Source organism: Saccopteryx leptura, chromosome 12, assembly GCF_036850995.1.
Source record: "Saccopteryx leptura isolate mSacLep1 chromosome 12, mSacLep1_pri_phased_curated, whole genome shotgun sequence".
NCBI lineage: Eukaryota > Metazoa > Chordata > Mammalia > Chiroptera > Emballonuridae > Saccopteryx > Saccopteryx leptura.
The window spans coordinates 11595828-11618194 of NC_089514.1; the positions used below are offsets into that span (position 1 = coordinate 11595828).

The 22367-nt window shown below is 46.4% G+C and overlaps 1 protein-coding gene across 5 annotated transcripts in view; it reads right to left on the minus strand.

Annotated features, from left to right (window-relative positions):
• Positions 1-21875, minus strand: part of PLEKHA8 (pleckstrin homology domain containing A8) — a 57145-nt gene extending 35270 nt beyond the window's left edge. For 4 of the 5 annotated variants that reach the window (XR_010747546.1, XR_010747545.1, XM_066354441.1 and 1 more), the window contains exons 1-4: positions 21487-21875; positions 4968-5084; positions 3824-3979; positions 1394-1518 (exon numbers count right to left, since the gene is read on the minus strand). Coding sequence is in view for 3 of the 5 variants with exons in the window: in XM_066354441.1 (XP_066210538.1) it covers positions 1394-1518; positions 3824-3979; positions 4968-5084; positions 21487-21526 (438 nt within the window). In the remaining 2 variants the exon portion in view is untranslated. Of the gene's footprint in view, positions 1-1393; positions 1519-3159; positions 3478-3823; positions 3980-4967; positions 5085-21486 lie in introns of those variants that run through there. The other variant, XM_066354442.1, reaches the window with a different exon arrangement.
• Positions 21876-22367: the final 492 nt, after the last annotated feature.

Consider the following 22367-nt stretch of genomic DNA (forward strand, 5'->3'; position numbering starts at 1 on the left):
AAGAAAAGGACCGAGTGAGTCCAGTTTCTCCATTAACCAGACACGAGCTTACCCTCAGTCTGACCCTTCCCTCTCAACCCACGGCTCCAGGCGAAGGCAACAGCTTCATTCCACTCAACAACTCCATGCCAGCACAGTGCCAGGTGCTGGGCAGAACCCTCAGGGAGTTCCTCGTTTGCAGGAGTGGCAGACATGTAACAGGGAGTCAGAGACTAAAGACTGGCGGGGTCCATGGAAAAACGTCTCCCAGTGCCTGAGTGAAACAGGTTCTCAAACAGAAGTGTTAGAAACCACATATCAGCCTGACCAGCCGGTGGCACAGTGGATTATAGAGCATCGGACTGGGATGCGGAGGACTCAGGTTCAAGACCCCAAGGTTGCCAGCTTGAGCGAGGGCTCATCTGGTTTGAGCAAAAAGCTCACCAGCTTAGACCCAAGGTCGCTGGCTTGAGCAAGGGGTTACTCAGTCTGCTGAAGGCCCACAGTCAAGGCACATATGAGAAATCAATCAATGAACAACTAAGGTGTCGCAATGAAAAACTAATGATTGATGTTTCTCATCTCTCTCTGTTCCTGTCTGTATGTCCCTATCTATCCCTCTCTCTCTCTCTCTCTCTCTCTCTAAAAAAAAAAAAAAAAAAAAAAAAGAAACCACAAATCATGCATTGTTAGCGCAGAATGGGTTTTCTGGCTTTCAGTTCAGGTGAGTCTAAGAGGTTTCAGCAACTGGAATTCTTTTGAATATCTACTCATTATTTCTCTAAGTTATTTCACTTGTTCAGTGTGTTTTTCCTCTGGATATTGATGACATTCATATGTTGTTCAGCAAACGGAGGTCACATCCTGACTAGAGAGTGCAGCCTAGGAGTGTGAAATAGTGTTAAAGCAACCAGATCGGGCCCAAGATGGAGTCGCTCATGCTAAACCTTATGTCAGCAAACCAAACACTTACCAGTTAGGTTTCTGTGCTGAGCTCTCCCAGAAAATATCTCCAGACACTGCCAGATGTCTCCTGAGGGGCAAAGCTGCTCTGGGCTGACAATCACTGTTCTAAACTAGAAATATCCCAAGAACAGGACTGAAATGTTTTCTTTTTTTGGCGCCCCCCCCTTCTCTTATCCCGGCACAGTGTCACGCACATAACAGGCAGTTGCTGAAGGAGTCAAAGAGCCCATAGGAAGTGGATGAAAGAGAGTTCAGTCACCTTTATTAGGAAAACCCCAAGCATGTCCACTACTAGTAGCACAGGGTCTGAGAACTGGAACGTAAACCCACTCATTATAATCTGCAGTCTTTATTCTGCAGCACTGGTTTTTAGATGACAACGTCCAGTGTCATCTGTGAGCAGCATGTGGTGTCCCCGCCCCTGGGGCTCAGAGAAAGAATGTTTTACCTCAGGACTGGACACACCGGTTGTGGTCACTTCTTTTGTTTTCTCCACTTGCTGGACAAGGAGGTCGCAGTAGAGTCTCAGCTCCGACATTTTGGTTTTCAAGTTTTCAGTGTTTTCAGCAAACTCTGAATAAGAAAATGATGATAATGGAAGTCATTATTAAAATGAACGAATGATTTACTACACTGCTCACAAAAATTAGCAGATATTTTATTGCTTCCTATTCATTTTGAAATGTCCCCTGGTTTTTGGGAGCGGTACAGTTAGTACACTACACGGACAGGAGAATAGATACCCTATGCCTGACGTCAGATGTTCGTCGTATGCTTACAGATCGGGTCTAGGTGAAGTTTTGGGAGCAAGAGAAACAGAGAAGGAGGTTTCCAGTCTTTCTAAGTAATCCACGTTATTTCTGGAGCCAGCACACGGCGCGACGGGCAGCGCAGGGAGGTGGAGAGAGCACACTCCGGTCCACGTGTCAGAACCGGGAGCAGAATCCAGGGTTCGGTTTTAGTTTCGGTCCTACCAGTTTTCTCTACGTGTAAAACGGGGTCCTGGCTACCTACCTGCTAACATGGTGCTCAAAACTGGGAAACAGTGTTCTGTAATGTGCAACTGCCACTAAAAAGGCAGCTCGTTGATTCTGAGGACTGGCCCAGCGCCCTGCCTGTCACGGCTAATAGCACCCTCTGTGCCCCTGCTGCCCCTGTATTAGCTCGACACTCCAGCCACCCTGGCGCTGGGGACTCGGCGATAATTATCACCGCCTCTGTCTGCTCCAGAAAAATGCTACACGTCACCACCAGATCTGAGTCAAGGCTGACAGTGTCTAGAATTTACTCCCAATTTAGCGTTCCAAAGCACCAACAGAGAGACCACTTTACAGTGTCTACCTCAAGAGCTGAGAACACCCACCACACCCGTCACAAGAAAGGGGTCCTGAAACACTTCTTCCCAGAGGCCCTCCTCTCCCCACAAGATCTTCAGGTGTATGTACGGGGCTAGATGCTGGCAAGGTGGCGATTAGGGCTCAGGCAGTAAGCTCTGGCACTCGTGACCCAGTTCAGAGAGAAAAGTTGTGCCCAAAACACCAATGCGAAAACATACATGCACTTCTGTTCAGTGCAGCGTTATTTACAACAGACAGGATCCGGAAGCGGCCAAGTGCCCAGCATTCGGTGAGTGGATAAAAAAGCTGCGGTACATTTACACAGTGGGATACTACTGGGCTGGAAAAGAAGGAAGAAGTCTTCTTTTCATTTTATTTTTTTTGCAATAGCATGGATAGGCCTAACCAGTATTATACTAAGTGAAATGAGCCAGTCAGAGAAAGACAAATACCATATGATCTTCATTATCTGTAGAATCTAATGAACACAATAATGTAGCAGATAAAATGGAAACAGAAGCAGAGACACAGAGAACAGACTGAGGGCTGTCAGAGGGGGGTTGGGGACCAGGTGAAAAAGGTGAAGGGATTAAGCAAAAAAAAAAAAAGTATATCTATAACACACAGACACCAGCGACAGTGTGGTGGTGGCCGGTGCGACAGAGGGGCGGGGCAGGGGGGGGTAGGGGGGTAACGGGGGGACCATTGGTAAGGAAAGAGACTACTTTGGGCGGTGGACGCACGACGCAGTGTGCAGATGAGGTTTTGTAAACCAATGTCACCGCAATCCATTGAATAAAAATAATTAAGTAAATAAACAAATCCACATTGTTTAAAAAAAAAGAAAAGGAAGTTGTGCTGCGGTTCTCAGACTTACTGAGGTCGTGCTCACGAGCACGGAGCAGCGCGGCAGCAACGTGAAGATTGGGCGTCCATCCGCCCGGGGAAGGGGAGGGACGCGGGCGTCGTGCAGAAGGCAGCCCGAGCCAAGGCTTTGGTGGCTCAGCTACTTTTCCCCAAGGGAAACTGGTGCCAGGCTGGGCACTGCAGGGCAGCAACGTGAAGATTGGGTGTCCATCCGCCCGGGGAAGGGGAGGGACGCGGGTGTCGTGCAGAAGGCAGTCTGAACCAAGGCTTCGGTGGCTCAGCTACTCTTCACCAAGGGAAACTCGGTGCCAGGCTGGGCACTGCAGGGCTCACCTTACCACTCATTCTCATGGTAATCCTTTTAATGCAAGTCATCGCCTCTTTTTAAAGTATTAGGAAGCTGAGGATCAGAGAGATTAAGTGATCTATGCCAAGGTCAAAGCCAGTAACCCACCTGCAAAGCCATGATTTGAAACCAGTTGTATTTGGCTCCAAAGCCTGCACTCTTTTTACTCTGCTATGCTAAGAGTTAGAGAGGGACTATGGTTGAAATTCTACCGTATTTTGTATCATGTGCATGAAATGCAAAGCTGGGTCAGTGGTCAGAGGCAAGAGAGCAAATAGGGGACCTGGGTGACTCAAGCTTCTCAGACCAGAGGACAATTAGTACTTGCCTTTTTCCTTCTGGGTCCTACTGTCTGTCAGGCAAGCCTTGGCTGACCCCAGGGCCACCAGCCACCGCTGTCTCTCAGCCACACTTCTGGCTTTCAGGTAGAAATACTGCTCTCCTGGGATGATCAGGTCCATGCGTGTGTTATCCACAGAGTGGACTAGGAGCAAAGCAGAGGGGCCGGAAACTGAGGAGAGCCCCCTCCGGGTAGCCCCCACCCCACCCAAACCCTCCAGCTCAACTGGTGCCAGTCTCTGAAGGCGGCTTCTAGGAGCCTGCCAGCCCCCAGCCCTCACCACCTCTCCTGGCGAGATGCCTCCCTGCTGAAGGGGAAAGCCCTGCAACTGGATCGCACCAGGACTTTGGCCTAAGAAAGAACCATGCAATCCTCTTTGGGATCTTCTATCAGAGCGGACAGGGACTCCCTCTGTGGCCTTGTATGTATCAAGTACGCGCTTTGCGGTCCAAATGGCCTGCATGCCAACAGGTAGGGGGCACTCTCTATCTCCTTGGGTTTACTGGAAAGCACTCAAACACACAATGTCGTTCCTTTCTACTTCCCTTCACAGGGCAGATCAAAAGTGAGACTCCTTCGGAGTTCTCAGGAGAAGAAACAAGCAAACCACACTGCTTTACCCACACTCTTCCCCCAAGCTCCCAACCCCCAACTCCCTTCTAATCTGTTTCCTTCGGCTTCCGAACCACATCTCAGTATGTCTCACGACTCTCAAAACTGAGAGGAAAGGCTGTTTGCAGGTCTGTTTGGTGTCTGCTTGTTCTGTTTTGAGTACTGGGTGGTGATGAGGAGTGTGTGTGTCTTGGTGTAAACACAGCAGTGTTTGATGCTGCACTTAAAAGATTTAAACAAGCTTTGCAAATAGCTGCTGGCCCCAGGTGGGCAGGTGCTGAGGAAGTAGCACTAGATGCTGCTTAGGCCCGGTCGTTTAGTTTGACTACCTCTTAATCAACCGCCTCATAAAAACTGGCTGCACCTGCAGGTCTTACTGCAGAGCTCTGTCACGTACGACCCTACGTATTTCTGTATTTCTGTCCGTACCGTAGGAGACGCAGGCAAAGGCGTGCAGGGACTAATGCTTCTCTGATCACGGAGGGAAAAAGACAATCTGCACCTCTCTTTGGTTTCTCACCTTGAATTTCACAGACCGCCATTTGGATGCTCCCTTTGCAACCTTTCCAGGCATCCTCAGGAGAGTCGTAGTAGGACAGGATTCCCCCGCAGAGAAGGAACCACCGGGGCTGCCAACCTGAAGACAGAAGAAGAGCAGGGTCTCACCACCTCCTGTGTCTGGTGTGCCATCCGGAACGCAGGAACAGGGCCTACCTGGGGATGCTGGGTTCCGTTGCCAAGGAACGTGCGTTCCAGGGGAACCGAGGGAAAGGAGGAGGTTAGGAGAGACCTGCATGTCTGCTCCCATCTTTGTAACATTAAAAAGAACCACAGAGGCACGTATTTTTAATTGCATAATATATAGAAAAACTCTAGAAGGATCAGCAATAAATACTGTTATGATTCTCTGGGTAGTAGGATTACCCATGGTTTTTATTCCTCCCCAATATAATACTAGTAATCCATGGCTTTCCATCGTTTCCTGAACATTATTGTTATCACATACTGTTCTCCTCCCCTCTGATTAAGAAAATTATCCCGGCCCTGGCCAGTTGGCTCAGTGGTAGAGCGTCGGCCTGGTGTGCAGAAGTCCCGGGTTCGATTCCCGGCCAGGGCACACAGGAGAAGCGCCCATCTGCTTCTCTACCCCTCCCCCCCTCCTTCCTCTCTGTCTCTCTCTTCCCCTCCCGCAGCCGAGGCTCCACTGGAGCAAAGATGGCCCGGGTGCTGGGGATGGCTCCTTGGCCTCTGCCCAGGCGCTAGAGTGGCTCTGGTCGCAAGAGCGACCCCCCCCACCCCGAGGGGCAGAGCATCGCCCCCTGGTGGGCAGAGCGTCGCCCCCTGGTGGGCGTGCCGGGTGGATCCCGGTTGGGCGCATGCGGGAGTCTGTCTGTCTCTCCCCGTTTCCAGCTTCAGAAAAATACACACACACACACACACAAAATTATCCCAAACTTAGCAATAAGACAAAAAAATTATATCGCCCCTTTCACCATCATATTGAATGCAAGTAAGCCAGCCTACGGTCATATGAGCACTAGAAAAAGATGACTTTGACTCACTGGTTAGTACTAATCCACTGAAATGAAGTAATCTGAACACATTCAAGGGCTTAACTACCTTTACTTTGGAGACTATCCGGAGACAAACCATACTCGGAAGCAATCCATACCTTATCTCACCCAGCCCTCTTACACCACCTGCCTCTAGCGAGCCCAAACCTGTTTGCACTATTACTAGTCCTGCTTCTGGGCTCTTGCCGGAGCCGATCCCTGACGATCTCCACATCAGCCTCGTCAGCCTCCTCACTTGGGTCTATTGTTTTCTTTCTCTGAAATGGCCCTGCCTTTCAGGAACACCTTTCTCTCATGGGACTCTTCTGCGGCCGGGGCAGCCAGAGAGAAGGTGGCAGGATCTCTGGGCAGAACCCCGGGGCTGCTCGGGTACAGACGCCTGGTGAAGGGCTCTTGGCGATTGAGCCGCACAAACCAGGTGTGTGAGACACCGATCAATGTCCAAATGGTGTCAACTGATTACATTACAACAGCAGATCAGTGGGCGTCCTGAAGCGCCCCAGTCTCGGATCACGGCGCAGGAAACTACTCATGTAAATAAGAGGACCCGCGGCCTGCACTGAAGCTAGGCAGAGCACAGGAGTTCGGTGGCAGGTGAGATGTTTCACTCATCGTTTACTTCGTCAAGGTCTGCTTTTCTTTTCTTAATTTATGTTTTAATTAAGCGTATTGGGGGTAACATTGGTTAATAAAATTACACACGTTTCAAGAGTATAATTCTAAAACACATGGTCTGTATATTGCACTGTGCGCCTACCACCCAAGGTCAAGTGTCCCTCTGTCTGCTTTTCTAGGAACCAGAATACACAAGCCTGCCAGGTTACTGTGTCTCCACTTCCATAAACTAAACTGGATAAATACTAATTCTCAACATCCACCCTCTAGTATTCATAGCAGTCACATAAATTTCCTGCCACACAAGCCTTTCTCACCGAAGATAAGTAATCTTTCTAAAACTATAGCTTATGCCAGTCTTGTTATTATCTTTTTTATATTGAGGACTTCCTTCCCAGGCAACACCTAAACCCTTTACTGGACGCATGGAGTCCCATGGCTTTATCTTAACACAAGTCAATTATTGGCTGACAAACCTCCTGGGATCAACTCGTTCATTTTTCTTTCAGACGGTGATGCTTCCTGACCTGGGCTATAAATCCTACGGAAACTCAAACATGAAGGCCACTGTTCTTCACACAAACAGCACAACCCAGGGAACCACAGTGGTCATCGGCCTACGTCTTGTTGAGCAGAGAAGCAGCAATCCCGGAATTAGATAGACAACACCGGTGATATTTTAGTCCTGTGCGAGAGAATCTAATTATTTACATGTCCGTTCATCCACCTCCCCTCACTGAGACAGAAGAACCAATTCCTGAGATTTGAAAGAGGACTTTGAAATCATAGCCCAACCAGCTCATTTTACCTACCTAAGGGCACGGGAAGTACACAGCAGATCTGGGGAAAAAACTGCGTCTGTCTACACTGCCTCTCCTGGCATAACAACCCCCAAACCCCATTTCTAGATGCTCTCCTGGTAGAGAAGGGTAGTATCCTCTCACCTGCAGTTTAACTCCCATGATCTGTTTGGTGTGAACACTCCCCAAAGCCCCCATGACTTCTGAGGAGAATTGAGGAGATCCTCGATTACTGTATTTTATCAAATTTAGAACCCCACCTGTATTAGTCTGGGTTCTCCAGATTAACGGAACCAACAGTATGCATGTATCTCTTCGTTCATTCATTAATTTTAAGGAACTGGCTCATATAATGACAGAGGCTGAGAAATCCCAAGATCTGCAGTCAGCAATCTAGACACTCAGGAGAGCCGATCTGTAATTCCAGTCCACAGACAGCAGGCTTGAGACCCACAGCGAACCAATGTTTCAGGACCAGTCAGAAAACAGAAACAGAAGATTAAAGTCTCAGCTCAAGCACTCGGGCACGAAGAGTTTCCCTCTAAGCCTTGTTCTATTTAGGTCTTTGATCGGCTAAGACCCAACTCACATTAGAAAAAGCAATCTACTCTACTGGACCTACCAATTCCAGTGTTAATCTCACCCAAAAACACCCTCACAGACACACCCAGAATGATGTTTGGCTAAATGTCTGGACACCTCCTGGCCCAGGCAAGTTGACACATAAAATTAACCGTCACGCAACAATAATTTTAAAATATGTATCTTTATGTGTCCCAAGAAATAAAAAAATAACCTGCTTAAGTCATGATATAGCATTGATGCTAAATGTTTCCTGATTTCAGAGATACTGAAACGTAAATAAAAAGAGTCTAGAAATTGAAAAAAAATGTGATACTAAACCAGGTTTATTTTATAGGAATCTGAAAAATGTTAACTGCCCCCCCCCCCACACACACATAAAGCACAGAAAGTTCTGAAAGTAGCTGGTAAACAATTATAGCAACTGAAACAAAAACCCTGTAACAGGTTCAGTTATCTAGAAGTTAGGAAGTTCAATGTATTGTTTTCTGTGGATTGTAACTATAAAAACTATGACCAAGAAAAACTTTTCTTTAAAGCATAGAGTTCCTGGAATTTCAGAAGGCGCATGAGGAGACCAGAGAAGTCTCATTCTCATTACATGTATGCGTGCCAGTGAAGGCAGAGCAATGGAGAGTCCAGAGCAGAACGGGACACTCGGCTCTTTCAGAGGGAAGCTCAGCTACAGCTCAGCTACAGCTCTGGAAGGATGCGCTGTGCGGGAAAGAGGCATGGGCCATGAAGAGGCCATTCATCCTTGTCTTGCTTTAAATTAATCTGCTCGGAACAGAAGGGAACTTCATCAACCTGATAAAGGCACCTACAAAAACCCCACCGCTAACTTTATATTTAATGACAAAAGACTGGATGCTTTTCCGCTAGTAGCAGGAACAGGATAAGGACGCTTGCTCTCCCCACTTCTTTCAACTTTGTGTTGGAGGCTCCAGCCAGGGCAATTAGGGTACAAATGAAATAAAATGTATCCAGATTGGAAAGGAAGAAGCAAATCCATCTCTATTTGCAAACGTACACTTATACATTAAAAAAGTAGTAATAAACCTTAAGTAATCCGGCCCTGGCTGGTTGGCTCAGTGGTAGAGAGTCGGCTCGGCGTGTGGAAGTCCCGGGTTCAATTACCAGCCAGGGCACACAGAAGTGCCCATCTGCTTCTCCACCCTTATCTCTCTCCTCTCTCTCTCTCTCTTCCCCTCCCACAGCCAAGGCTCCATTGAAGCAAAGTTGGCCTGGGTGCTGGGGATGGCTCCATGGCCTCTGCCTCAGGCGCTAGAATGGCTCTAGTTGCATCAGAGCGACGCCCCAGATGGGCAAAGCATCGCCCCCTGGTGGGCATGCCAGGGTGAATCCCGGTCAGGCACAGGCAAGAGTCTGTCTGCATCCCCCTTCCCGGGGATTATCACTTCGGAAAAATACAAATTACAAAAAATAAAACAAAACAAAACAAAAACCTTAAGTAATCCATTAAAAATATTTTGTTAAAACAAATGAGCTTATTAGCAAAGCTGCAAGATCTAAGACCAATACACAAATATCAACTGCATTTCTCTACAGCTGCAGTGATAACCTGGAAAATTAAATTAAGTAAAGAATTCTATTTACAATAACATCAAAATTAAAATACTTAGGAATAAACTTAACAAAAGAAGTGTTAAACTTATACTTTGAAAACTAGAAACATTATTCAAAGAAATTAAAGATTTGAAGACTTTATTCCCGAACTGTCACCAGCTTATTTTCTTGTCCCAGACGGCGCAGAAATCTTTCTTTACTTAAGTGACAGCAAATGTTGGCAGAATTCACTTTTTTCCCAGTTCAAATAATGTTGAACAGTACATATTTTTTCAATGAGCATCATTTTCTTCAAAAAATACACTTATATTTGCATCTAAAATGACGTAGTTCATGTTAATTTTGTACATGTTCTTCCTTTTTTATTCCAGATCAGCCATGATTTTTAAATCAAAATTTCTAAGTACAGACGTTCTTATACCTTTAAAGATCCAGACCAAAAAAATGACTCCTTGTGAGTCATACCCATCCATGACTAAATAATATTGCCATTTCCTTCTTTTTTACTCTGTGTAGCCTTGTGACAAGTAGCTCATCCAAACATATCATTTAAAAAAAGAAAAAAGAAAAAGGTCTGTACTCTATTAAGAAAACACATTTTTCTTAAAATATTTATTTTTAAAGTTACACACAGTAAAATTTCTTCTTTGGTTAATAGTTCTGAGTTTTGATAAGACACGGTTTCATTATGATGTGTGTGGGTATGTCTTTTTTTGAGTTTATACTGGTTGGAATTTGCTGAGCTTCTTTTTTCTTTTTTCTGTGACAGAGACAGAGAGAGTCAGAGAGAGGGACAGATAGGGACAGACAGGAAGGGAGAGAGATGAGACACATCAATTCTTTGTTGCGGGTCCTTAGTTGTTCATTGATTGATTTCTCATATGTGCCTTGAGGGGGGCGGCCACAGCAGACCGAGTGACCCCTTGCTCGAGCCAGCGACCTCAGGGTCTTGAACCTGGGTCCTCCATATCCCAGTCCGACGCTCTATCCACCGCGCCACCGCCTGGTCAGGCTGCTGAGCTTCTTGAATCTGTAAATTTTTGGTTTTCACCTAATTTGGGAAGTTTTCAACTGTTATTTCTTTAAGTCCTTCTTTACCAGTGTCTTTCTCCCTTCCCCTTCTCCTTCTCCAGTGCAGAATGTTAGGCCTTTCATTATCGCCCTGCAGATCCTGGGGTTTTATTCTCTCCCCCAAACTCTTTTTCTCTGTTCTTCAGACTAGATAATTTCTATTGACTTGTCTCTAAGTTCGATGATTCGTTCCTGTGTCGTCTATATTCTACTGAGCCCCTCTACTGAGTTATATTTTTTTTATTTCAAACACCATTACTTTTTCGCTCTAAAATATCCCTTTAGTTCTTTTTTAATAACTTACATTTTTCTTCCAGGAATCTCCTCCTTTTCATTTGTTTCAAGAGCGTTCATCTTTATCATGTTGGCCGTTCAGACTTTGTCTTCCCTCCCCAGTCTGCCTGTTACTGTTCACATTTCAGAGTGCTCAGATACTTGCTTCCAGGACTCTGTTCAGAGTTTTCAGTTCTAATCAGTGGATAAGAGGCCCCATGGGCTTCCTCCATCTTGGCCCATCTATGACACCCTTAAACAGAACTAGAGGGAGGTCCACTAAGTGAAATGTCAGCTCGGGGCATCGCTCTGCCCATACGTACACCCGTCCAAGTTCCTCCAGAACTTCTGCCGATCAGGTGTCACGGGGAACCACTTTGCAATCTTACCATTCACTGGAATGAAAACATGAACGCATTGTAAGTTTTTAAAATTCCAGAATGAAATGCTGCTGGGTGGAAATGCAGAAAAACACGAGAAGGGGCTATTTAAATCATCTGTGAAATATGAAGCTAAAGTATGGGGGGGGGGGGAGTGAAGGAAAGGCGCTTTTCTATCAACTAAAAGAGGAAAACACAGTAACCGTAATTAAGCAGGTACAGAGCGGGAGAAGCCTTCGTTTCTTTTTCTACAGATTTACACATGAGCTTACTAAGTCTCTAGCAGTCTCTTTCGGCTTTCAACACCTGTAAATCTCTGTCATCATACAAAATAACAGGAAACTCAATTCTTCTAAAGAACTTATGTCAAGAGAAAGCAACTACTATCAAGAAAATAAAAGTGAGATGAAAATTGTTGATAGGATTGACAATCTTTCTGAAGTGATGGGTCAAGACTTGATTAATTCACCATAAATTATGGTTACTGTATTCGTAACCCACATACATTATATGATGATTATAATACATTATATTATGGCTGCTATCTAGGTATGTTAGCAGTAAACAAGAAAACCTACCATTTTTAACCGAAGCAAAGCATAATTATTGATCCCTGACCTCCACAGTCTTGGTGTTTCCCACTGTTTGGCTCTGGGTGCTCAGCCATACTACACCCCATAAGATACCCCTGCCCCCATGACTTAGCTTCCCTGGCAACCTCCAGACAGGACAGTGGAGAGCAAAGCCATGGGTTCTTCTGCCATGGCAGTTGGCTAACAATTTTGCTGCAGCTGGGGGCAGAAAAAAAGGAACAACCTTCACAGTAACAGATGATAACCAAGCATTAGCTAAATTACAAGTTTCTTAATTTACCATTTGCTGATTCACAAAGCATTTTTGAGCACTTATAGAAAAGAAGATCCCAGCCTTCAAAGAATGACAGTCCACTGGGCAATCAGGCATGCAGATGGTGAGGAGACTATAATTACAATATATTATATCAAATGCTCTTTAAAACCTACTGTCAGAGCCTGCTGTAAGCCTCCTCTCCAGTACGCTTTAAGCGACCGCACTGGATACTTATTTGTTATATTTATTTGCTCTGGGCAATGCCTCTCATATGTCCCACGATCGCCTTACTGAAGACAGTAGTGTTAGGAAACTCTGGTTCAAGTTCAAACTCATGACATCCAGTGACTACGTCACTTAGTCACTTACGGGGCATTTATATCTTCTAATTTATAAACAGAGAGGGATGGACTAAACTGGGCATCTAAGGGTTAACATGTCTCTTCCTTCGACTGTCCTGTCGTGTCTTTCCTGACAACTCCAGTATTCTCCTACCATCCCAGCAACAAACCGGAAGGTCAGTTCTGCCTACCCTCGGCTCTGTCACCCTCATTTCCAACACTCCCCTGTGCCTTGCCAGCGCAGAGGGCATCAAGTCATGGAGAGGACGTGGAGTCAGGCACACCTGGCTCAAGGCTTATGTGTTGTATGATTCTAAGTTAATTATTTCTCTTGTGAGCCTCAATTCATTCACATGTGAAGTGGGAGAGTATGCCTCCCTTCTCCCCTGGCCTCATCGTCTTGCACGTGTCGTTCAGTTTTGCCTCCTCCTTTGCCATGTTTCACCAGCTAAATCTTCCTTGCGTAGTTTTTTCTGTGCCCTTTTCTCCTGTTTAGAAACCCCGAGTGACTCCGACAGTACCAATTCTACACCCTCAGAGTTGGCTCGTCTCAATAATCTAACCCCATTGCAACAACACTCCAGTATCTCCTGCTCCCAGTCAAGAACTCTCCTTTTCCGTCCTGCTGTTTCTTTACTGAGGGTCATCACTTCTGTTCCCTCATCTCTTCTCTTTTGTTCAGGCAATGACATCCACCCTTTGGTTCCACCTCCTCCAGGAAGTTTTCCTGGAATACTCCTAAGAAGGATTCTCTACATTTTCCTGACAAAGGTATGCCTGTCTCCTTTGACTGGTTTTATGCCTTGCTCACAACATTCTCACTTTCTTCTCTCCTTATTTCTGGCTGCTTATACTGGCCGCAGAAGCTGAATGGCTTGTCTTGATCCAAACTGTACTTGGCCAGCAGAGGCGGAAAAATGACAGGAAATCTGTGATGTCAACCTGGAAGGCCAAAGACATTCCAGCCTGTCAGGGGCGCCCCAAATTTGCCTTTTAAATTCCCATAAAGACACAAAAGAGTGACATCTAACTGCACCTCGAGCCAATTATGCGAAAAACCTAGGTCCCTCTAAGCCTTGTTCAGCCACGGCCTCATAAACTCTAAGTCACGAATTTAGCTGGAAGAGCATTTTCATAGTTGAGTAGGATTTCCACTAGACTATGACCTCCCTTGAGAATAAAGATCATGTCTACTCAAAACAGTATCCCCCCCCCCCCCCAAACACACACAGGGTCTGGTAAAAAGCTGATGCTCAAGGTTACTTGAATGAATGAACAATTGACTGACTGGGGACTATTAGATGGTGTTAAAAGTAGATTGTTGAAACCATTTCTCTGGTATTTAAAAATCAAGGCAGAGTCTGACCAGGCAGTGGTGCAGTGGATCGAGTGTCGGACTGGGACACAAAGGACCCAGGTTCAAAACCCCAAGGTCGCCAGCTTGAGCACAGGCTCATCTGGTTTGAGTGTGGGCTCACCAGCTTGAGCCCAAGGTCGCTGGCTTAAGCAAGGGGTCAGTTGGTCTGCTGTAGCCCTCTGGTCAAGGCACATAAGAGAAAGCAATCAATGAACAACTAAGGTGCCACAACAAAGAATTGAGGCTTCTCATCTCTTTTCCTTCCTGTCTGTCCCTATCTGTTCCTCTCTCTGTCACACACACACACACACACACACACACACACACACACACACTATCAAGGCAGAGCCATCCTTGCTTTGGACTATGCAGGAACAATTCTATCTGAAGGATATGGAGTAGACTCTCAAGCAAACTACTTTTTGCTTCCTTTGATGGGAGAGAAATACTGAGAAAGATTGGGCCTCTCTCTGGAGAACTCTATAGATAGTACCCATCTCTCCACCTGTCCTAGTACTGTCCCATCCTCCACAGCCAACCTGAAATGGATCCAGAAAGAGGAATGCCCAAGCATCAGGGTCATTCGGGGACTTACCCTCCCTGCTATCTCACTCATCTGTCTTGTGTCCAACAATAGCTCCACTGCCTGTTTTTGTTAGTTTTGTCTGCCTCAAATCTATTCCTAATGGAATTTAACTGGCTTCTGCTCAATTCTAAACAGAGAACAGTAATAGTAATAGGAAGTGGTAAAGATTAAATACTCAGAGTGCAGTCCGAGAACAATGGTTCCAGGCTTCTTCAGTCCACAGACCACTTCAATGACCTGAGACTCCGTGGATGACTCCTAACACCTCCAACAACAGCACGCATCAAAATCAATGAAAAGGCAGATGCTGCTTTTGATGGAGTGCCAATGGGACGACAGACTAACATCTCATGTTCCTTATTAAATATTCATTAGTTTTTGCAGGAAACAAAAGTACGGACCAGTGCTACACAGAGTTACATGATCTGTTATCATCATTCATCCATAAAGATGACTGTCATAGGACTATACTCAATTACAAAATTCTAATGGTCTATGTGTATCTTTTCCTTTATAATTTATACCCATCCAACTTCCAAAAGAAGGATTTAAGGAATTCAAAATATTTATACTCTCAGAAGCTATGAGGAGCCACAATTTGCACACAGACAATATATATAAATTAAAATTTTCTGGCATTAGCACTAATTAAAACAACTATTCAATTAACCTACCCTGAAGTGAACTATGTCCCAGGCAAGTTCATACACACTGCTCACAAAAATTAGGGATATTTTATAGCTTCATATTCATTTTGAAATATCCCTTCATTTTTGTGAGCAGTAGATGTTTTTCATTTCATATTCATAACACACCTGAAACAGCTATTATCCTCACTGTCACCTGCAAGCTGAGGCTCAGGGACAGTAAGTACTTGCTCAAAGTGTCAGCACTAGTAAGTTGCAGAGCAGAAATTTGAATGCAGGGCTTCTGCCCTTGGTCATTGAAATACACTGGTCCAGAGCCCTGTCACTGAAACCAGGAATAAAATAGTTTACCATTGGATATATGTGCAAAGAAAGTACCTTTACATCATACACAAAAATGAACTCAAAACACATAAGACCTAAAACTGTAAGAGATAAAATTAAAAATTTCAGAAAAACAGTACAGGAGTAAATCCTCATGACCTTGGGTTAGGCAATGGTTTAATACATGAGATTAAAAGCACAAGAAATAGGCCTGACTGGTGGTGGTGCAGTGGATAGAACACTGATCCAGGACACTAAGGTTCCAGGTTCAAAACCCCAAGGTTGCCGGCTCGAGCACAAGATCATCAAAAAATGATCCTGCCTGACCTGTGGTGGCGCAGTGGATGGAATGTCGACCTGGAATGCTGAGGTCACCGGTTCAAAACCCTGGGCTTGCCTGGTCAAGGCACACACGGGAGGCAACTACTATGAGTTGATGCTTCCTGTCTCTCTCCTCTCTCTTTCTCTCTCTCTCTCTCAAAATCAATCAATAAAAAAAAATTTAAAACTGGCCCCATTACCGCTGGGTTGAGGCCAAGGTTGTTGGTTTGAGCAAGGGGTCACTAGCTCGGCTTGAGCCCCCAGTTAAGGCACATATAAGAAGCAATCAATGAACAACTAAAAGTGATGCAACTATGAGTTGATAATTCTCATCTCTCTCCATTCCTCTCTCTCTCTAGCTTAAAAAAAAAAAGCACAAGAGATAAAAAAGTGACAAATTGGACATCAAAATTAAAAACATTTGTGCTGCAAGTGATTCCATCATGAAAGTGAAAGACAATCTACATAATAAGAAAAAATATTTGTAAGTCATGCCTGATAAACTCCTATCCACAATACAGAACTCTCATAGTTCCACAATGAAAGCATAAACTCAATTAACAAATGGGCAAAGGATATGAACAGACATTTCTCCAAAGAAGACATATAGATGGCTAAAAAGCACATGAAAAGATGATCAATGTCATTAGCCATTAGGGAAATATAAATCAAAACCACTTCAACTTACTGGAATGGACATAATAACAAAGACAGTAGTAACAAGCGTTGGTGAGGATGTGGAGGAATGTGAGTCGTCCATTACTGGTAAGAAGGTAACATGGTGCAGCCACTGTGGAAAACACTTTATAAGCGTCCCCCCGCCAACAGAACAATTCAAATGTCCATCCATGGATGAACAGACAAACAAAATATGGTATCTCTATACAACAGCATATTGTTTACTAATAAAAAGGAACGATGTACTCAGACACGCTACAACAGTTATGAGCCCAGAAAACATTATGCTAGGTGGAAGAAGCCAGCCATGAAAAACCACGCAATGTATGATTTCATTTCTATGAAATGTCTAGAAGAAGCAAATTTATCCAGACAGATGAGTGGTTGCCAAGGGCAAGCGGGGTAGGCTGGCAGAGATTGCTAACGGCTGCTGCGCTCTTTTTGGGATAAAGCAAGTGTTTTAAAATTGATTAGGACAATGGTTGCACTCTTTAAATAGACTAAAAGCTACTAACTAGCATACTTTAAATGGGTGAAATTTATGACAGGTGTGTCATTATCTCAATAAAGATGTTAAAACAAATAAACAAACAAAAAGGCTGACCGGTGACGTGAGACCATGAGATTCTCACTCTGAATCACTCACATCCCAGACACCCTCTTGGCAGCGTTTCCACAGCGTGCCAGGTGTGCCCGGCGGGTGGGAGGGGGTGAGCAGAATGAGAGCACCTCCTCAGACAACCATCTGGTCAGCATGCTGCAAGCTTTTGTTATTTTTGGAATGCAGTGCTGCAAAGTGCTTATGGCCGGCCTGCTCCGGGGGCCCAGGAAGCCCGCAGCTGGCGGGAGCTCAGGCGGCGGCCCTTGCATCTGCTGAGTGGGCAGCAGAGACCTGAGACTGCAAAGGAGAGTGTTCGCAGCCAGCTCAGAAAACTGAAACACGGGCACAGCGCTGGGCGAAGTTTCCCTGGCTCCCTCGCCCCTCCCCGCCTGCCACCCCCAAATACAGCCTGCAGTTCTAGGTCAGCATACTTTAGATCTAGGTGCCTTATGAATCAGCTAGAGTTACATAATGACCAAGGAGGAAGGACCTCTCAAAGTATCGTGTAATGGAGAACTGACTCTGCAGCCACTTACCGGGTGACCTTGGGCCAGTTCCTCCCCTGAGTCTCAATGTTTGCATCTGGAAAATGGGAACAATAAAGGCAACTGCTTCCTAAAATTGCTATAAAGACTGAAGGAGCTGATCTATGTAAAATGTTTAGAATAGGGCCTGAAATGTGTGTGAAGTTTTATATTATTCTTATACATATTAACTGAGAAATCTCTCTCTCCTCCTTTTTTTTTTTTTTTAACAGAGGAAGACATTAATGTTCAGAGCTGGTGCCACTGACTGCAGCAGGCAGTGACAGAGCTGGTATCAGACCGCAGGGCTCTGGCTCCTCGCCTAGTGTCCTCCTAGAGAGCATGCGTGTCAACCATGCTCACGTAATACCCCTCCACTAACTTTCCGGGCTTGAAAGATACAAATTACAAACATCCAGTGCCTAGCACTATGTCTCACACAATAGTACGGGTGTTTGTGAAACGTCTAATCCCCCGCCTTTTCATCGCAGGTTTAATCTTCTAATATCTGAAGAGAGGAGTTGACACTAATCCCAGAATGGCCAACGTCTGGCTGCACACAAGGCAGGCTGGCTCAGAACTGCTGAAGAAAATACACATAAGCAGTGTTTTCCCACTTTTCTCTGAGGGGCGCAGAGCACCTGGGTGTGTGTAGTGCCTTAAGGAAAAGAGGCTTCTCTTCCTTTCTCTTCCCGTATTTCAGTGGTACGCCCATGCGAGCAATTCACGGTACTCTCAAGGACTGATGTTGATACCTATTAGTTTAAGAAGCAAGGGAAGCTCCCAAAACTCACAAAACAACTACATTATTTAGCAAAATACAAAAATGCAGCCAAGGTAAGCTTTAAACTTTTAAACAATCTTCTCCTGCTCACACGCACGTGCATATGCACGCACACACGCACGCACACGCACGCACACAATCACTCCACAGTCTCTAAAGCAGCCTACAGCACCAAGTCTCCCATCCACCCCTTGTTGGAGCCTCACTTTTCTCAGATCTCCAGCCATGTGGGTTTTCTTTTCTTTCTTTCCTTTTTTTTTTAGGTTTCTACTCATATTTTATTTTCTTGGCTTTTTAAAATTTTTTAGCGTTTAGTAAATAAAGCAGAGGGAGAGGGGGGCCTGTGGTCTCGTAGACTGTGGGGGAGAGCCATGGGCCGTCCCCTCCCTCCTCCCTCCGCAGCCATGCACATCTTCCCTTTCCTTAAACTCACCGTCTCTATCCTGCGCTAGGCCCTTCACACCGACATTCCCGGCGCCCAGAAAGCTCTTCCTCACAGCTCCAACGGCACTCCGCCTTGGCCTCCCCACCCGGGTCCCTAGCTAGTTCCATTTATCAGTCAGGCTCTCTCGCCTCTTTCCTTCAAAGAAGCCTTCCCCAACAGCCTGGAGAGCCTCTCCTTTCCCCTCTCCCCAAATCACACACACTTGCAACATGCTTCTTATGCCTTATCCAGTGAAAGTCCTTCTCCCCCAAACTCCTGACCGTAAGCTCAAGGAAGGCAGGGGCTGTGTCTGTCCTGTCCAAAGGGGCTTACCCTGTGCCCAGCTCAGAGTAGGTGGTGAAGGAAATTAACAACATGCTCCAAGGATTCAAAGGATTATAATAGCTGCTAATCTGATTTCCTAACTTCACCACTCCAACTGGACGCAGGGCATTCCATATCCAGCCACGAGCACGACAGAATACACAAACTACAGATGTTATATTATATACTCCCTTTGCGGAAAAACTCCGAATGAACAAAAACTCGGACTTGAGATTACGTGGATTTTAAAGTTACTATGTGCAAAACCGTAAGAAATAAAAAAATGTCATTTTTATAAATGAGCTTCAGAAGAAGAGAATGTCATGATGTCTTCCATCCAAGCTTGTCATCAACATTCACATAATGTGCTTTTGGGGAGAGAGAAACTCACACAGGAGGGCGGAAGGAACACGAATGCATTTGCTCTTCCCAGGTTATCCCTGCTCCTTTCCAAATTAAATTTACCTCCTAATGTAATAGAAAATGTGGAACCATAATTCTAAGCATATCCAGGAGAAGAGCCCAGTGGTGTGACAGGCTTCTATAAGCAGTGTGCCCACAACGGGCAGCCCGTGGCTAACGGAACGAGCAGCGGGTGTGAGGACCCTGACTCCAGCACCTCTCTTCTTCGGGGCTTCACCCTGGCATCACTCAGAACTAACTCCTCTTACCTGGAGAAGAAGAAACAAGTAGGCTCAGAGCAGATGGTACAGCCATCACGTGAGAAAGAGTCCAAAAGATCCTTCTAGAGAAATCTTGCTCTATTGAAGGATAGCACAAAACACAGCCAGAAAAGGATAAAAGGCATTCCATGACTCAAAAGTAGGAGCTGTACCAACAAACTGAACTGTCTATACAGAGAGAAGAATGAGAAAGGAGAGAGAGAAAGAAAAAAAAAAGGGGGGCGGGGAGCTGGAGAAAAAGAAGGAAGAATACTGAGGATAAAAGAAAAAAAGTTAAAAAGCACGTGTGATGTAAAGGAGTGAAAGACCAGCTACTAAATTTTACTCAAAGGCATAAGATCCATACATCTCAGAGCTTGAAGACAACTGCAAAGGAAAACTACCTGATCAAACATCTCCCTTTAGGCTGGTAGAGTGTTAATCAGCCTCTGACATGTCCTGGAAGTCCAGCCATGAGTTCGCCATACCTAATGTAATCGCTTGACATCAATGAAGGTCCCTGAAGAAAACGCCAGGTCTTCTAAAACACCACTCCTCACTCAGTCTCCACTAATGATTACAGGAAACATACAGAGAACTCACAGCTAACCACACTGTGCACAGGAAAGAGACTGTGGGTACACCCAACAGGTGCACTCGCTGTGCTGTGTAACCTCATCAAAGTCACTACACCAACTAATCCTCCCGGACACAGCTGTCCCTAAAAACCCCAGAGCATCACCAACTACAACCTTTAAAAAACTGTCCTATAAGGATGGGAAAATATATCTCCCCAACTCTAGAAGACACTGGGAATATTTCTGGTTTCAAACATACATTGCTATTAGAATTAAAAGTGCCTAGCTTATTTCCCATAATAAAAAGTTTAATTCCAAAAAAAAGTGCCTAGCGCCTTTTTAATTCCAAAAAAAGTGTCAGCATACAGAGGTTTTTTTTTATTTTTTATCAAATACTGGCTGCACAAATGAAAAAAAAAAAAGCTTATTCTGAATCATATTCACAGCTGAAGAATAGTCATAACCTCAAAATACGAAGAAAGTACTTCCACAAATTGGAAAGGGGTGGGCTACTATTTTTAAGCCATTCTGCTCAGCAGCACAAGAAAACAATAGCTAATATTTGCATTGATTGATTGTATGGTACTTTCTGAGTCTGTAAAACAAAAAGAAATGCCCAGTGAGGAGGAAACCAAAGCCTGGTGCAAATCTCGGACTTCTGAAACTGTTGCGATGGAACTCGAGGTCTGCATGCGGACGAGTCTAAAGGTGACAAAGGAAAAGTGTTGGCACTGGGGACCTTGTTTGAAAAAGGGCCTTTCCCTCTGGAATTCCCGGTTACAGTGGGCAGTGATTTGAAACGTCCCACCCATCTGCTGGCCAGGCGAGGTCAGCTCCTCCGCCAGGATTCAGCGCCCCGCTCCCGCTGACACCGAGGGCATCGTGCCTTTCAAGTCACCCCAATCCCAGGATTCCGGGGTTTCCTTGAAGCGAAAGGGCAGCCACTACCCTCACCCAGCCCCAACAGCGGAATGTGTCCCTACAGCACGGGGGACACTGCCCTGTCGGTGAGGCGCTTTGGGGAAATAGGCCGGGTGCGCACGAGTCTCCACGGTCCCTGCCGGGGCGGCGACCCTGACCCCCAGGGGGCGCGTCCCGCGTCGCCCTCCAGCTGCGCAGACAAAGGCCCGGGGGCCGCAGGCGCGCCCCCCACTCACCGCTCAGATAGTTGGTCCACTTGTACAGCACCCCCTCCATGGCGCCAGCGGCCGCTTCGCCCCTCGCTCGCCAGCCCCTCACTGCTCCAGGCCCCAGGAGGCGACGAGCTCCGGCAGCAGGGCCATCGCCGGGCGCTGCCGAGCCGCCCACTCCCGGCGCCCGGGCCCAGTGCGGGGACGCCCGGCCGGTCTCACATAGTCGGCCCGGGGGCGGGGTGACTGCGGTGGCCTGGGCACGTGAGGACACGACAGGGGCTGGCGCGCCTCCGCCAGCGGGCTAGGACCCTGGGTGGGCCGGAGCGGCGGCTGCAGCATCCAAAGCGCTGCCAGTGAGGCAGCCGGGCGCTGGCGGCGCCACCACGCGCTCCCTGAGTCTTCGGCCCGCCGGGCCCGGGGCTCACTCGCGCATGCCCAGTGCACCGCTCCCGCGCACGTTCCCAAAAATCCACTCCGGGATTTGGCAGCGACGACGAGGGTGGAGCTGACGGAGCCAGAGAGGCCCGCAGGGAAATTGAGTCCTGGGCGGCTAGCTGGGGAGACAGAGCTGGGTTAAAAAGGAGGGGAGCCGCTGGGACCAGTGTGTGACACGCTCCTGACTGTTAATGGTGCTGTAGATGGGTCGGAGCCCACCTCCCGATGTTGGAGGTTAACGTTGGCCCCTTGGGTTGGCCCCTGGGTTCTAGTCCCCCGTCGAATTCAAGGCTGTCTGTCCCATTGATCCCACACACTCGACGTACCCAACAACAGGGCTTACTGAGACGATGGGAATTTCACGATAGAATGCTGTGTGGCTAGTGTCAAGAATGTTGTCAGAATTTTAAGGCCTGTCTACCGGAGATGCGGTCCACGGTCAGCTACCCTGGCATCACCGAGGAGCTTGT